Source organism: Culex pipiens, chromosome 2, assembly GCF_016801865.2.
Source record: "Culex pipiens pallens isolate TS chromosome 2, TS_CPP_V2, whole genome shotgun sequence".
Lineage (NCBI taxonomy): Eukaryota > Metazoa > Arthropoda > Insecta > Diptera > Culicidae > Culex > Culex pipiens.
The window spans coordinates 107,516,463-107,531,468 of NC_068938.1; the positions used below are offsets into that span (position 1 = coordinate 107,516,463).

The 15,006-nt window shown below is 42.2% G+C and overlaps 2 protein-coding genes across 3 annotated transcripts; one reads left to right on the forward strand and one right to left on the reverse strand.

Moving 5' to 3' along the window:
• Nucleotides 1-5,447: 5,447 nt before the first annotated feature.
• On the reverse strand, nucleotides 5,448-6,762 carry LOC120414746 (serine/threonine-protein phosphatase 2A activator). 2 transcript variants are annotated; one of them, XM_039576061.2, is made up of 2 exons: nucleotides 6,629-6,762; nucleotides 5,448-6,568 (listed from the first exon to the last, which is right to left on the reverse strand). In XM_039576061.2, the coding sequence occupies exons 1-2, from the start codon at nucleotides 6,639-6,641 to the stop codon at nucleotides 5,547-5,549; spliced, it is 1,035 nt and encodes a 344-aa protein (XP_039431995.1). In that variant the 5' UTR covers nucleotides 6,642-6,762; the 3' UTR covers nucleotides 5,448-5,546. The 2 variants fall into 2 exon arrangements, with proteins under 2 accessions (XP_039431995.1, XP_039431996.1); XM_039576062.2 differs by having other exon boundaries at nucleotides 5,448-6,565; nucleotides 6,629-6,748.
• Nucleotides 6,763-10,282: 3,520 nt separating this feature from the next.
• Nucleotides 10,283-12,161, forward strand: LOC120414772 (cryptochrome-2). Its single transcript, XM_039576086.1, has 2 exons — nucleotides 10,283-10,599; nucleotides 10,653-12,161. The coding sequence occupies exons 1-2, from the start codon at nucleotides 10,361-10,363 to the stop codon at nucleotides 12,094-12,096; spliced, it is 1,683 nt and encodes a 560-aa protein (XP_039432020.1). The 5' UTR covers nucleotides 10,283-10,360; the 3' UTR covers nucleotides 12,097-12,161.
• The last annotated feature ends 2,845 nt before the right edge of the window (nucleotides 12,162-15,006 follow it).

Here is a 15,006-nt window from a genome sequence, read left to right on the forward strand (position 1 = left end):
AAAAAAAAACCCTATCGATCACCACTAATGGGTACGTTCCTAGAGTGGCGAAGAATTTAAGACGTTGATATCGTTTTTAGTTGGTTGTTGGATCCCGGCAAAAAAAAATGCAAGGTATAATTCCACAAATCCTATGAAGCGACCATTTAACATTGCCAAAGCTCCAGTCACGTGTCAAATGCTTCCAGGATCGCAACCAACAACGTGTTTAACTTTTCCTCTCTCGGAATCTGTTCTGATCTTTCTTCTGCATTTACTTTCACTGTCATACTTGAGCTTACTCGTTTATTCCCTGATCTTCATCCATTGTTCGTACCATCGCCCAATTTATCGGTGCGGTACGGTACGGAATAGTTTGTTCTCCAACATTCGCCGATCGTTTTCATATGCCCTTGGAGAGTAGAAATGCAGCGTTGTTACGAATGCCTGCAGAACTGGACTGTACGGTTCACGTGTTTTATGGAGAATCAGATCTCTGAACAATACGTTGAGGGAAGCTGCTGACGCACATTCTAGCGATAGATGTGGGTCCTGTGTATAGGATGTTCCGGTGAGTCAAAAATAAAACGAGTAAAGTTTAGGAATGAATTGATTCCGCCCAAAGCACAAAAAACGAAAAGTTCTAGCTATGTTGTGCTCCTAGACCGAGAAGACTCAAAACAAAACATTATAGCACATGTACTAAAACAACTTGTAGTACACAACAGAAAAGTACATGAATCTAAACTGTGATTGTGTCAGTGTTTATGCTACAAACCTACAGTGTCGTCCAAATGTTTATTACTAAATCGTCAAGTTTGTGCGTTCCGTCAATGGGGGTGACTATGGGTCAAAAAACGATACACCTCTCGTATTTTCTTAATAACAAAAACAATTTAAATAACATGGAAAATCTTTCAACGTAGATTTGTTCTTAGATAGTTTACTTACATTTTCCCAAAATATGGTGGGTTTTGATGAACACTACCTTAAATGCCTATTGTTTGAAAAATGACCCAATCTCACTCCTTGGAGGGGGTGACATTGGGTCAAATGAAACTAAAATGATGCTCAAATACAACGATATGGTAAAAACAAGTCATCCAACAGTGTTTCTTGTTCGAGGGAATCGTATTGACACGCTACAATGTTTGAAGTAGAGATTTTCAAACATTTGGGTAGTTTTCGAGCAATTCTAACAAAAATATTAGAAAAATGATTTTTCGAGAGGTCATTTTTGGCCAAAAACTCGGCCAAAAACGTACCCCAACTTTAGACAGCTGCCAAAATAACAGGATTTGTTCTACACGCAGAAAAATGTTTTGTAGAATCAGCCTGTACGAGGTTTGAATCAACAAATTTTTTGTTGAATATAATCAACGCCGATTTTGCGTTGAAACAAACCTTGATTTTCTCTATTCCACAAAATTCTTTTGTTGTTTCGAAAAAGCTGCTTTGACGTTTAGCGTTGGTTTAACAAAAATAATGATTTTCAAATCAACAAAACGTTTTGTTGATTCAAATATGCCTTATTTTTCTGCGTGTAGGAACGAGATTTTTTCAGCGAAATCATCTTAAAATGTCCCCTACACAACTTTTTCAACAGAATTCATTTTCATTGAGAAGAACCTGAGAAATTGTAAAATCCGTCAAAAATCACTGTTGGGTCGCGGACCCTATTATCGGTGATTATTTATCACCCCCCGTCGCACGGGGGGGGGGGGGGGGGTGAGTTCGAAAGAGACTTCAGTGGTGGCAACTGACGTCTGCTTGACTTGTTATTGTTTTGAATGTTGATTGTAATTTGTGTGAAATAAATTCGTTCTGATGCGTTTTGACACCCGTTGAGACTGGTTGTCTCATCGGGACCAAGAAAGTCGCCGTGTTTTATTTTATTGTAACGTCCTCCCAGTGGTGTCTTCGTCCGCCGTCGTAGTTTCGTTTCGTTTTCTTGTTCCGGACGTCCCAGCAGTAATGCACAACGTAGGGGACTGGACGATCGGGCCGAACAATCACTTTGACTCAATCTCACCCCCCAGATCCAATGTCACCCCCACTGACGGTTTACAGAAAATTGTTGTCATTGATCCACTGTCACCGACGGATAGCGTCCTTTGGGAACCATTGCTTCACGCAAAAAAATCAAGCATGTTTGAATCAAAAAAATATTTTGTTGTTTTGACTTGACGATTTTTTGTTGAAATAAGACTCAAAACCAATTGAATCAACTCAAAATTTTGAGTTGAATTAACTTGGTGTATTTTGTCAAACCCTTTTGGAAATAACAACAAAATTATTGCGTTGATTCTACACAGAACCGCGTTGAATCAACAATATAGTGTTTTCTGGTTCAAATCAAAATAATTGTTATTAACACGTGCCCGTAAGCTGTCAAATTGTTCAGTTTTCTGAAAAACGGCTAGTGAACAAGCACGAAGTCCTTTTTTTGTTAAAGGCGGTGATTTCGTTTGTGTATTATTTCCGTGGCCTGTCCGCTTGCTGTGCCCAAATACTCGTGAGATAGTGCGCGTTCAGGGCGATTCCATCGGCAACCGGAACCAGGGCGGCTCAACACCATCAATTGAAATATGGATTATGACACCGCCACAAGTTCCATTGCGTGTTGTTTACAGGGCGGAAAATCAACCCAAATTTGCAAATTCGATGAAACCCCCCAACTCTCGATGGTACTTTCTTGGTAAGCTACTACTTATGCCCATTTTAATTATTTTCTCTCACTTGCAGAAAATAACCTGGACGTCAGTTTTAACATGGCCCATGGCCCATTCCCGTGCCGTGACATCTCAAAGAATTCGTCATTGATCTTTAATTGGGAGGCGGCGGTGGAAGCAACACCAGATTAATTATTCAAGACATCAAAACTGCACACATGCCGAACGTGATGTAACATATAATTTGTATTTTTTGTTGTAATTAAAAAATGATATCAATAAAACAAACCATTCTTATTTCAATTAAATATTTTGTTGATTCAATTGAAAGATTTACCTCAGTTTAAAATAAAATGTCTGGGTTATTTCAACAAAATACCCACGTTGTTTCAACAAAAATCTGATTTAAACGCACTTTCTGTCAAATTTTGATCAACAAAAATGAGGGTAGATTCAACAAAAAAATAGCTTTGAAACAACAAAATATCCCGATTTGAAACAACAAAATGCGAGAGTTGATTCAATGCAAAAATTTTGTTGATTATATTCAACAAAATATTTTGTTGAATCAAACCTCGTACAGGCTGATTCTACAAAACATTTTTCTGCGTGTTTAAAACTCTTCCATATGGTGGGATTTTTCACTGCTGAGATTTGTTTCACAACTCACAATAATTCACCGTCATCTGGGGCGAATCGAGAAAAAATGTGCGTTAGAGCAGCGATTCTCAACCTTCTTCTAGGCTGGTACCTGTAAATCAAGTAGGCCCGGTACCCTCGTTGAGAATTGCTGCGTTAGAGGATAAAATGAAATGATTTTTGGTTTTATACAGAATTATATACTGAACATCAAATTCGAAGTCCCGTTCTCGCTCGAAAGATCGTCAAGTCGTCAAGTCGCCAAGTCGTCAAGTCGTCAAGTCGTCATGTCGTCATGTCGTCACACGCTAGCACATTTACGCTTGCGCGATTACGCTGCGCGTGAAAGTGTTCTTTTTGGCTTCTGATAATAGATCGACAAAGTGCAATAGCGATACATATTTTTTTAAGTTAATCAGAGATTATAGACTGAGTACCCTTTATATTTTTCTAATAATGTTAATCCAATATGTTTTTCTTAATTAAATTTTAATACCTTGCGACCCATAATGTACCTCTGAAATTAAAAAAAATGGTATTCGAGGTTTAGCCTAAAAATATTCGAAGCTTTAGGTCAAATTCTCACTGGGTGGTATCATTTTGTTTCTGAAAAATTAATTTGCACCAATATATTTGTCGGAGTTTCATCATTTTGTAAGAAAGGCTCTATTTCACCTCTGGTGATATTGAATCTGGTTTTTTTAAGTATTAATTTATTTATTTATTTTTTAAGAATTATTGCGATTTGATGAAGTTTCAAAACAGTTACTTTTTTCGTTTCTTTTTGTTTCGTCGTGTGTGTCGTTTATAAACCTTCTAACATTGTGTCCCGATTTTCCCCCACTTTCCATAGACATAGGGTGCTCATATTTGGACCAAGAGCTAACTATTAGGTTTTACGCCGACTCGATTTGGAGGTTAGAAAGAAGTGCACTGTTTACATGGACTTAGCACAGTTCGATGCGGTCGTCGATTTTGTTCGGGGAAATTCGTCGACAATCGACGAAGACCATGTAAACAGTGCACACGAGCTGTCAAATTACGTCACGGTGTAAAACCTAATATATGTCCTAACACCTCCTGCAAATGTCAGGCAGATTGGTGAGGTCCAACGACGTTCCCTTACATATTGGTATGCCCTATTCGTGGACTTGCTCTTTTTATTTTTAAATTTAGCGAGGGCTTCCACCACACAAGGCTTGTCTGATGGAAAAAACTGTGTGCTTTTTGCTAGGCTTTTTGCTATGTCCAACCTTTGCCAAATAGCCAGGCGTTAAAAGACAGGGACGCAGGGAAGCAGACTCGGGTGGTATCAACAAAGTTCAATATAGCAAAATTTAGAGAATTTTCTCAGCTTTTCAAAAAAAAAAATTTCAAAGGTGGGCAAACATGGGCACTAATTTAAAAAAATTAAAAACTGCGACTATTTTCAAAAAAGTTACCTAAAAATGGTTATAACTTGAAAACGGTGCAGTTTATCAAAAATTCACTAAAGTACTTTTTGATTGCAAATTCGATTTTACATCGAAAAATGAAGTTGAAAAAATTTTGCAACCAATATTTCGATTTTTTGAAAAAATCAGTATTGATTAAAAAAATCATAACTTGGTCAAAGATTTTTTGCCCATTCTGGAAATTTCTGAAAAGTTGGCATTTTATGTCCTCTAAAACATATCAAAAAATAAAAAAAAATTAAAAATAGTGTTTTTTTGCAAATCAAGTTTTAGTGACAAAAAGTTAAATTAAAAATCACCAATAATTTTTTTACCGTGTATCATTTTTTTTCAGTGTAGTCCATATCCATACCTACAACTTTGCTGAAGACACCAAATCGATCAAAAAATTCCTTCAAAAGACACAAATTTTTGAATTTTCACATATCATTTTTGTATGGACAGCTGCCAAATTTGTATGAAAAATTATATGGGCAAACTTATGATGCAAAATGGCTTCTTTGGGCATACCGAAGGCACCAAAAAAGTTTCAGCCGGATTAAAAAATACAAAAAAAATCGAATGACCGAAATCTCAGAGAATTGCTCAGCAGCGACACACACCATATAGTTTTTAACGTAGCAGAAACATAAACCGAGCATAATTTCTTCTCTGAAATTGAAAAATTAAGATAATTAAGTTGTGAAATCTAAACGTAAAAATCTATGTTGCAATCTCTTTATTCAACTTGTATTACTCAATAATAATTTAGAATCACTAACTCAATAATCGTATAAAACAATCTCAGCGAAAAAAAAATCTCTCACTTTGGTTCTTCCGGTGCAAACTTGGGTGGCGCTGGCGGTGCCGCCATCGGCGCTCTCGGAATCATCCCGAGCCTCGGATTTGGCAGCGCCGTTCCCGGTTTTACAAACTCCAACGTGAGAATCGACCCGAAGAACACGTGCTGAATGACGGGAAACTTGGAAAGCACCTCCTTCTGGTACATTTTGATCAGCCCGGTGCAGATTTTACTCCACGACGGCACCGCGCTGATGCTCCACAGCTGATTCGAGTGCTCGGCAAAGTGGCCCGTCTTGACCTGCCGAATGTAATCAATGCAACTTACAAACATAAACTCCTTCCGGCGCTCGTCGATGATTTTGTCCTCCACAAACTGGGCCGGCTCGATCGGACTGTTGACCGCCAGCTGGGCACTGCCCCAAATGAACGGAACGAACTGAAAATCGTCCAAACTCCACACTCCGTGGCTTCCCGCCGGTTCCATCCGGTACGTGACCTGCAGCTTCCGGACCAAGTTCAAATACTGATTGAAAATTCGCAATCCCACGGCCACTTCCTCCTTCCGCTCGATGGCACCGATCTTGAACAAACACATCAGAAACATCACAAAGGACATCTCGTGACCGGTTCCGTAATCAATCCGGGTTGCATTGCCAAACGATTCCACCAAATAAACGTTAACCTCCGGTGCGGCTTCTTTCAGTCCTTCAGGCAGAGCTCCCTCGATCAACGCCAAGCTCTCGTCCTGCATCTTCTGGAACCACGTCCGGTACGCCTGGTTGCCGAACCGGGCCGGTTGATCCACCGGCGGAGTTTCGATGGCGAGCTGCTCGAACCGTTTGAGCGCATCGCTCACCTTTTGCAGCACCGAACTAAGCTCCACCTGTTGGGTCTGTCGGGTGCCCTGCAGGGCCACGCACATGCTGCTGATAAACCCGAGCAGATCGTAGTACGCTTCCGACTTCTCCCAACGGACCATGTCCATGGCGGTTTTGACTTGCTTCTCCGGAACTCGGAACGCGTACTTTTTGGGGCCTTCTGCTAAAATAACAAAACTTGCTATGGTGCTCTTAAATGAGAAACAAAAACTGTAATACATACCTGCTGAAGCCATCGCTAACTCTTCGTACTTTTCCCCTGAAAACGAGTTCAAAATTTCTGCAATTTTTCAACTTTCCGGTAAAGTTTGCGAAAAGATGACCTTTCAGAAGCAAAACAAAAACAGATTGTAAAACATGTAAAACGCAAACTGTCACTGAAACTGGGGTGCGCTCACGGAGTCTACTTCATTTACACGGAGGAAATTTGTTTTCCAAAATCTAAGAAAAAAACAAAATTTGTTTAATTTAATTTCCAGATTTAATCTGGAGTTTTTTTTTTAAAAAAGGTCCTATAAACCAAATTTTCAGTTTTTGCTTTTTGGGTGTTTTTGATACCGCCTTGAGTCAGGGGTCTTGAAAAACACCTAAAAATCAAAAACTGATAATTTGGTTTATTGGACCTTTTCAAAAAAAACTCCAGAAATGGCTTACACTCAACCCCCGGTGGTTGGTCACTTTTTCGTTTGACACTTTTTTAGTTTGTACCCCGTTGGTTGGTCAAAATCAAACTAAAAAGTGACGAACTGTCACTTTTTACACGACGCTCACGCACACTCTCAAAACAAACGTTTGGTAGTGTGTGTGAACTCCGTGCAAAAGGGGCGTCAATCTAAAAAGTGACCCCGTTTGTTTGACAACAGTTGGTGTCAAACCCCCGGGGTTTGAGTGTATTTCAAGGCTTATTTACCATGCATTTGTCGATGCATTGTTCGATTTACGGTCATTGATAGCGCCTCTGCATGAAGCACGGTAGTACCAACACTACAGCAAAATCGGTAGCTTACCGGTCGGAAATGTCTGACGTTCGTCTGGGGGCTTGCGCCAGCCATCTGGCAGAATTACCCCAGATTTCCGCCATGATTTCTGGCGAATATGACACAAACCGGTCATGCACGGTTCAACCGATTGAACCGGTTGATTTTATTGCCAGACAGCTGGCTGAAATTTCGTCCGATTTTCGCCAGATTCGTCTGGCGTTACGCAAAACTTGGCTAGAATAAGTGTGCCAAGTGTGTCTGAACTGCACGACAAACGTCCGCCTGCGCCAGACACTCAAATTTACCAGATTATTTTCCGACCGGGTTACGAGTCGCCAACAGGAACCCGCACTCATTCCCTACATTTCAGACTCTATTTTTGAGCGCGTGGTTTCGTCCATCCGAATTAGCGAATTCACTCTGTGTTTGCTCTGTATTCACGCAGAAAAATAAGGCATATTTGAATCAACAAAACGTTTTGTTGATTTGAAAATCATGATTTTTGTTGAACCAACGCTAAACGTCAAAGCAGCTTTTTCAAAACATCAAAAGAATATTGTGGAATTGAGAAAATCAAGGTTTGTTTCAACGCAATTTGGATGTTGATTATATTCAACAAAAATTTTGTTGATTCAAACCTCGTACAGGCTGATTCTGGCAGTGCGTGGCCGAATGGTTACGCTGTCCGCTTTGTAAGCGGATGATTCTGGGTTCGATTCCCATCTGCTGCAACCTTCCATCGGATGAGGAAGTAAAATGTCGGTCCCGGCCTTGGTTGTTAGGCCGTTAAGTCATTCCAGGTGTAGGAGTTGTCTCCATGCCATAAGTACAAACAACACACCAAACCAAGCCTACTTCGGTGGAATCGCTGGCGGCGATTGGACTCACAATCCAAAGGTCGTCAGTTCAAACACTGCACAGTGGTCCGAAACCGAAATCTAGCGTGACAAAATTGATACCGGCCACACGTTACACAGCTTTGGTGTCTTCGGGACAAATGATCAGGGTCAATAGGGGCATCTTTTGGTATGGTGTACATTAGGGTGGTCCAAATTTTAGGTTGGTTCAGAATTTTTATTTTGACGGGATGACGAGATAGCGCTTTGGTGTCTTCAGAAAAGTTGTAGAGAACACCATTCTGAGCAACTTTGTTGAAGAGCACAAAGCTCTATCTTCAAACGGGAAGTTTCTAGAGCCATGTTTGTAATTTAGGTTGAAGTGTTTAGGAAAAAAACGAGTTTTTTGAATTTATCAACTCAGGCTTGTGTCGTAGCGAGTTGGTGTCTTCTAGACATTTGTAGAGCTTATCAAAACACACATTTATCTTCCAAGAGAGCAAAAATCGGACCTTTAAAACGAAAGTTATAGCCAAAATACGACGAAAAAGACGCCATTTTGAAATGTGAATAACTCGAAAAGGTGGTGGAGTTTGACCTCGCTCTTAGAAGCATCTAAAAGTACACATTTTAGAGTACATTTGCTGAAAATATCTCGGGGGTCTTTTTTGTTTAACTTATTTAATCTCAATTTGAAAATGAGCATTTTTCAATCGTTTTTTGCCCATAACTTTTGATAGAATTGACCAAAATTCATTTTTCAAGAATAAAAATGTTCATTTTGACAAGCTCTGCAATTGTCTAGAAGGGCTCAAAAATGTACAAAATGATCTAGTGGTTGTAAAAGAAGAAACAAGTTTTGGCTGAAATATTTCAAGAATCAACAAAATAATTAAATTTATTCCAGATTCTCGTCACTTTTGCGATGTCGAGGCTGCTGCTGAGGCCCCCGCTACTGCCGAGAAAGCCGGAACCTGTTCTTGATCAGGTTCGTCGGATATCGCTCCAACCCGAGCTCCAACCTCTGGAAGTAATCCAAGTACGACAGCTTCAGGACCTGCGGACCCAATTGTTCTCACCACAGTTCAAACCCAAATTCACCAAAGTTTGTACCCAACGTGCACTTGGGTTTGTGTTGGATCATCCGCACAAGATTAATCTGAATCTAACGAAAAAGACGAAAAAGACGCCATTTTGAAATGTGAATAACTCGAAAAGGTGGTGGAGTTTGACCTCGCTCTTAGAAGCATCTAAAAGTACACATTTTAGAGTACATTTGCTGAAAATATCTCGGGGGTCTTTTTTGTTTAACTTATTTAATCTCAATTTGAAAATGAGCATTTTTCAATCGTTTTTTGCCCATAACTTTTGATAGAATTGACCAAAATTCATTTTTCAAGAATAAAAATGTTCATTTTGACAAGCTCTGCAATTGTCTAGAAGGGCTCAAAAATGTACAAAATGATCTAGTGGTTGTAAAAGAAGAAACAAGTTTTGGCTGAAATATTTCAAGAATCAACAAAATAATTAAATTTATTCCAGATTCTCGTCACTTTTGCGATGTCGAGGCTGCTGCTGAGGCCCCCGCTACTGCCGAGAAAGCCGGAACCTGTTCTTGATCAGGTTCGTCGGATATCGCTCCAACCCGAGCTCCAACCTCTGGAAGTAATCCAAGTACGACAGCTTCAGGACCTGCGGACCCAATTGTTCTCACCACAGTTCAAACCCAAATTCACCAAAGTTTGTACCCAACGTGCACTTGGGTTTGTGTTGGATCATCCGCACAAGATTAATCTGAATCTAGTTGCTGTTTTGACGTGGATGAAAATTTTTTAACTGAAGTTCCATTCCAACAATGAACAGTTCGGGTGAAGTTTAAACGGGATTTAATCCATAAAATGGGTACGTTTTGGTTTTTTGAGTTTTGAGCATTTTTTCTCATATCTTGCACATTTCCAGACCTCAGTGTAAATCTCATGAACGCACTCCAAAGTTTGTTCTACTGCTGTACTAAAAATTCAAAACAACAACAAACACGTGCCAAACCTGACCAAAACAAATCCACAGTTTCACAACATTCTGCAAGCGCATCAGTGCCGTCAACAGAGTTCCCTCCGGTCCGGCGAATTTTCAAGCCCAATGTCCTCGAAGCAAACCGCCGTCCACTGGTTCCGGAAGGGGCTGCGGGTGCACGACAACCCGGCGCTGGCCGCCGCCGTCGACCGGGTTCGCGGGCAACCGTCCAAGCTGGTCCTGCGGCCGGTGTTCATCCTCGATCCGGGCATAATCCGTTGGCTGCGCGTTGGCCCGAACCGGTGGCGCTTCCTGCAGCAAACGCTGGCCGATTTGGACGCCAACTTGCGCAAGCTGAACAGCAGGTTGAGATTTGAGTTTTTTGTTCGAATGTTGAAATTAACGGGACTTTTTTCAGGTTGTACGTGGTGCGTGGGAATCCGGAAGAAATGTTTCCGGAACTGTTCCGGGAGTGGAACGTGACGCTGCTGACCTTTGAGCATGATATCGAGCCGTACTCGGTGAAGCGGGATGCCACGGTCAGAGAGTTGGCCCGGCAAGCCAAGATTGAAGTTCAGGTCGAGAAGTCGCTCACAATTTACGATCCGGACGAGATTTTGAAAAAGAACGGCGGGAAGATTCCGTTGACGTATCAAAAGTACGGCAGTTTGGCCTCGATGTGCAAGACGCCTGGGCCGATCGGGGTTCCGGACAAGGTTCCTGCGGAATCGGTTCCGGAGAAGGATATAAGAGAGCGGAAAGATGGCAAATGTTACGACCCTCCGACGCTGGACGAATTGAAGGTTCGGCAGGAGGATTTGGGCGAGTGTAAGTTCCCCGGGGGTGAAACGGAAGCCCTGCGCCGACTGCAAGACTACATGCGCCGGAAGTCGTGGGTTTGTGCCTTCGAAAAGCCCAACACTTCACCAAACTCGCTGGAACCGAGCACAACCGTGTTGAGTCCGTACGTGAAGTTTGGCTGCCTCAGCGCCCGGCTGTTTATGGCCGAACTGAAGAAGGTTCTCGCCGGTCAGAAGCACTCCCAGCCGCCAGTCTCCCTCGTGGGTCAGCTCATGTGGCGCGAATTTTACTACTGCGCTGCCGCGGCCGAGCCCAACTTTGACAAAATGGTCGGCAACAGCGTGTGTCTGCAGGTCCCGTGGGAAACCAACCCGGAACATTTGGCAGCGTGGACGCACGGCCGGACCGGCTATCCCTTCATCGACGCCATCATGCGGCAACTCTGCCAAGAAGGGTGGATCCACCATTTGGCCCGCCATGCCGTCGCCTGCTTCCTCACCCGGGGTGACCTCTGGATCTCGTGGGAGGAAGGCCAACGCGTCTTCGAAGAACTCCTTCTAGACGCCGATTGGGCATTGAACGCAGGGAACTGGATGTGGCTTTCCGCGTCCGCCTTTTTCCACCAGTTCTTTCGCGTCTACAGTCCGGTCGCGTTCGGCAAGAAAACCGACCCCGAAGGCAAATACATCAAAAAGTACGTCCCCGAACTCGCAAAATTCCCCGCCGGCATCATCTACGAGCCGTGGAAGGCCAACGCCGAAACGCAAAAGAAGCTCGGCTGCATCATCGGCAAGGATTACCCCCATCGAATCGTAATCCACGAAGAAATCTCCAAGAAAAACATCTCCCGAATGTCCGAAGCGTACCGGAAGAACAAAGCCTTGAAGGAGGGAGGGGCGGCGACGACGAAGGAGGTGGACAGCAAATCGGATGCCGGCATGGAACCGACTCCGAGCGGGAAGAAGCGAAAGGCCAGCAGCAGCAGTTCGACGCCGAAGAAGCCCAGCCCCAAGAAGAGTAAGCTGCAGAGCAAGATGGAGAAGTTTTTGAAGAAGAAGTAAAGTTGGTGGAAGGCAGCGACGAAAATACTCATTTTCTGATTAAAATTGAGGATTGTCCTAAATTATTATTTTTGTTATTGTCCACGTCTTAGATTTTGTTCGTTATAAAAACCATGCTACAATAAAAAAGTTTTTTTTTTTCAGTATTAATTTAATAACTTTTTTCCATCCGCCACTCTAAATCCTAGAATCCCAGTTAGTGGCCCGCTAAATTTCATGGAGTTTGATATGTCCGATGATAGGGTTTCTCCCATATTCCCATTTGGCCGTTCATCGGGTATCCGGAAACCGGTTCCAGATTACCCGCAACTGCCAATTAACACTTCAGGCTGGTTAGAGACTCGAAGCATCCTGATTGTTTGAAATTTTCCGTAGTAAGGTCGTCAAAGTTGGAGCATTCCCGGTGGCCACAGTGACTAAATCCAGGTCGGGTTGTGTAAAATTTCAAAGCTCTATCCAGGTTTTTAAACGAAGATGGCGTTCGAATGGTGAACGTCCGAAATGTCAAAATCGCGCAGAAGCACCAACATTAGAAAAAAAAAATGGCTGTCATGCCATGGCACACTTTTTTCGTAATGTTGATACCACTGCGTGATTTTGACATTTCGGGCGTTCACCTTTCGAACGTCATTTTCGCTTAAAAACCTGGATAGTATTTATAGAGCAAAAGGACCCCACTCATAAAAATCCAAACGTAGGTGCTACGTGAAAAATCACATAACCCCGATATTCCCCTCGTTAGGCCCATTTTACGTGACACACGTAAAAATAATGCACGCAGAAAAAAGTTTTGTAGAATCAGCCTGTACGAGGTTTGAATCAACAAATTTTTTGTTGAATATAATCAACGCCGATTTTGCGTTGAAACAAACCTTGATTTTCTCGATTCCACAAAAGTCTTTTGTTGTTTTGAAAAAGCTGCTTTGACGTTTAGCGTTGAGTCAACAAAAAATATGATTTTCACATCAACAAAACGTTTTGTTGATTCAAATATGCCTTATTTTTCTGCGTGTGTGAAAGTGTACCGGCAAAACAAATTTTTTCACGTTGAAGTTACGTGAAAAACCTTGTAGTATTTTTCCACTTGGTTTTTCCATGTGGCTTTTATGTGTTTCGAAATGTAACTTCATGAAGTATACTAATATTCCATTGTACAGGGTGATTCAGTTTCAATATATGAACAATTCTCGGATTAGTTTTCAAAAAGCCGTAAGAGCCAATGGTAAATAAAGCCTTTTTTGCATCGGTATTTGACCTACTTACGAAAAGCAAATTTCAAAAATGCTCAAGAATGTTCATCTACACGTCTATCAAGTGCCCCAAACTAAAAATAAATGAAATTTTGTTATAATTTAGAGAAAAAAGAATTTTAGTGTCAGAGGTCACGATGGCTCTTACGGCTTTTTGAAAACTCACCCGAGAATTACAGTCGATAATCGACGAATAGGGCTGTGCCGTTTAGTTCAATCCAAGCATAACAATATAGACCTCGATAAAACGGATCAAAAACGTTGGTTGCGTTTGCGTTTGTCGATTTCTCTGGAACGACGCAACATTTTTACAATCTTTTATAAGCAATTTGTAGGGGTTTCTCAGATCTACAAAACGCTTTTTGAAGCTTGCAAAAATATTGTTCGGTTTTAGAGAAATCGACGAAATAAAAATCTCTGTATACTATTTGCATGTGAGGAAGGCACCAACCACCTTAAGGTGGATTAGGTAACGTTTTGTTATGTTAATTCATATTTTTATATTGTGGATTTAGCTCGTAGCTGGATTTTCTGGCATCTTCTCACGGTCATTGGAAACGGTCGTGGATAGACCTAGGGGTTCCCAGTTGGAGTGAAAAGTCTAAGTAGTTATGTCACAGACATAACCGGAATGGCGTAGACTACGTAAAGTTTTGATATGTGAACCATTTCTTAATTTTGATGAATTAGCTAGACACTTGAAATACATTAACGGAATAAGATCGTGAATGCGATCGGTAAATTCAGACGGACCGTGTACGTACCGGTTGTTGAAACACTAGAAAGAGATGGCAAATCTAATGCGAACAAAACCGCAGCTACCATGTAAACATACTTTGAATGTGTTGATAAATCTTTGACTAGACAACATCGAATGGAGGAAGGAAAGAGAAGAACGAAAAACGATTTTTTCGCGAACCGAGTGAATGTTTGGTAGCAGAATGAGGGGGAGGGCAGCCTCAGAAAGCTTGTAATCCGTCACCCCAGAAGTAAATCGTGTCAATTCAATTAGAGGGAAGGAAGATATAAGCGTTTGACGGATGACGCCTTCGGCCCGGGTTTTTAGGAGTTGGGGGCGAGAGCAGCCTCAGAAAGCTGTGCAGACCGTCGCCCCCGACAACCAAAATTTGTTCCTGAAATTTAAACTGTAATTATTCATTGCGCTGCCTCGCCCCGGGTGGGACGAGTGATGGGAAGAGAGGGAACTCCGAAGAGTTGGAAAGTTTAACAACTAGAATATGGAAGTTTCACAACCACGGCTTGACCCACGAGAGGCAACTTTTCGGCGAGAAGGAGCAAGCGCGCGCCCCATCTTGTTGCTGCCTCGTCCCGGGTTGGACGATCCAAACGGTCCGGCCATCGAGAGGCAACTGGCTGACGGTGACGACGAGAAAGCGATGCGCATTTCTTTTGCAGTTCTGGTCCCTCTCTCTCCTGCTGCTGCTGCTCTGGTCTCTCTCCTGCTGCTGCTGCTCTGGGCTGAGCTTTCCTGCTGCTGCTGCTGCAGCTGCTGCCGGTCCGACGTCTGAGACGTGAATGATAGAATGGGCTGAGCGCGCGTTCTTATATATGATTCCGGTCTGCTACTTCCCCTCCTTTTTCGCGACCGACACTCGGTCGCGTTGCTCGGATGATTTTCCCCTCAAAATAGGTACTTGAC

Bases quoted from the DNA above. Each gene is read 5' to 3' on its own strand.
- LOC120414772 (XM_039576086.1), top strand. From the start codon at position 10,361: ATGTCCTCGAAGCAAACCGCCGTCCACTGGTTCCGGAAGGGGCTGCGG. The intron at 10,600-10,652 runs GTTGAGATTTGA...GACTTTTTTCAG, and splicing joins TTGCGCAAGCTGAACAGCAG to GTTGTACGTGGTGCGTGGGA.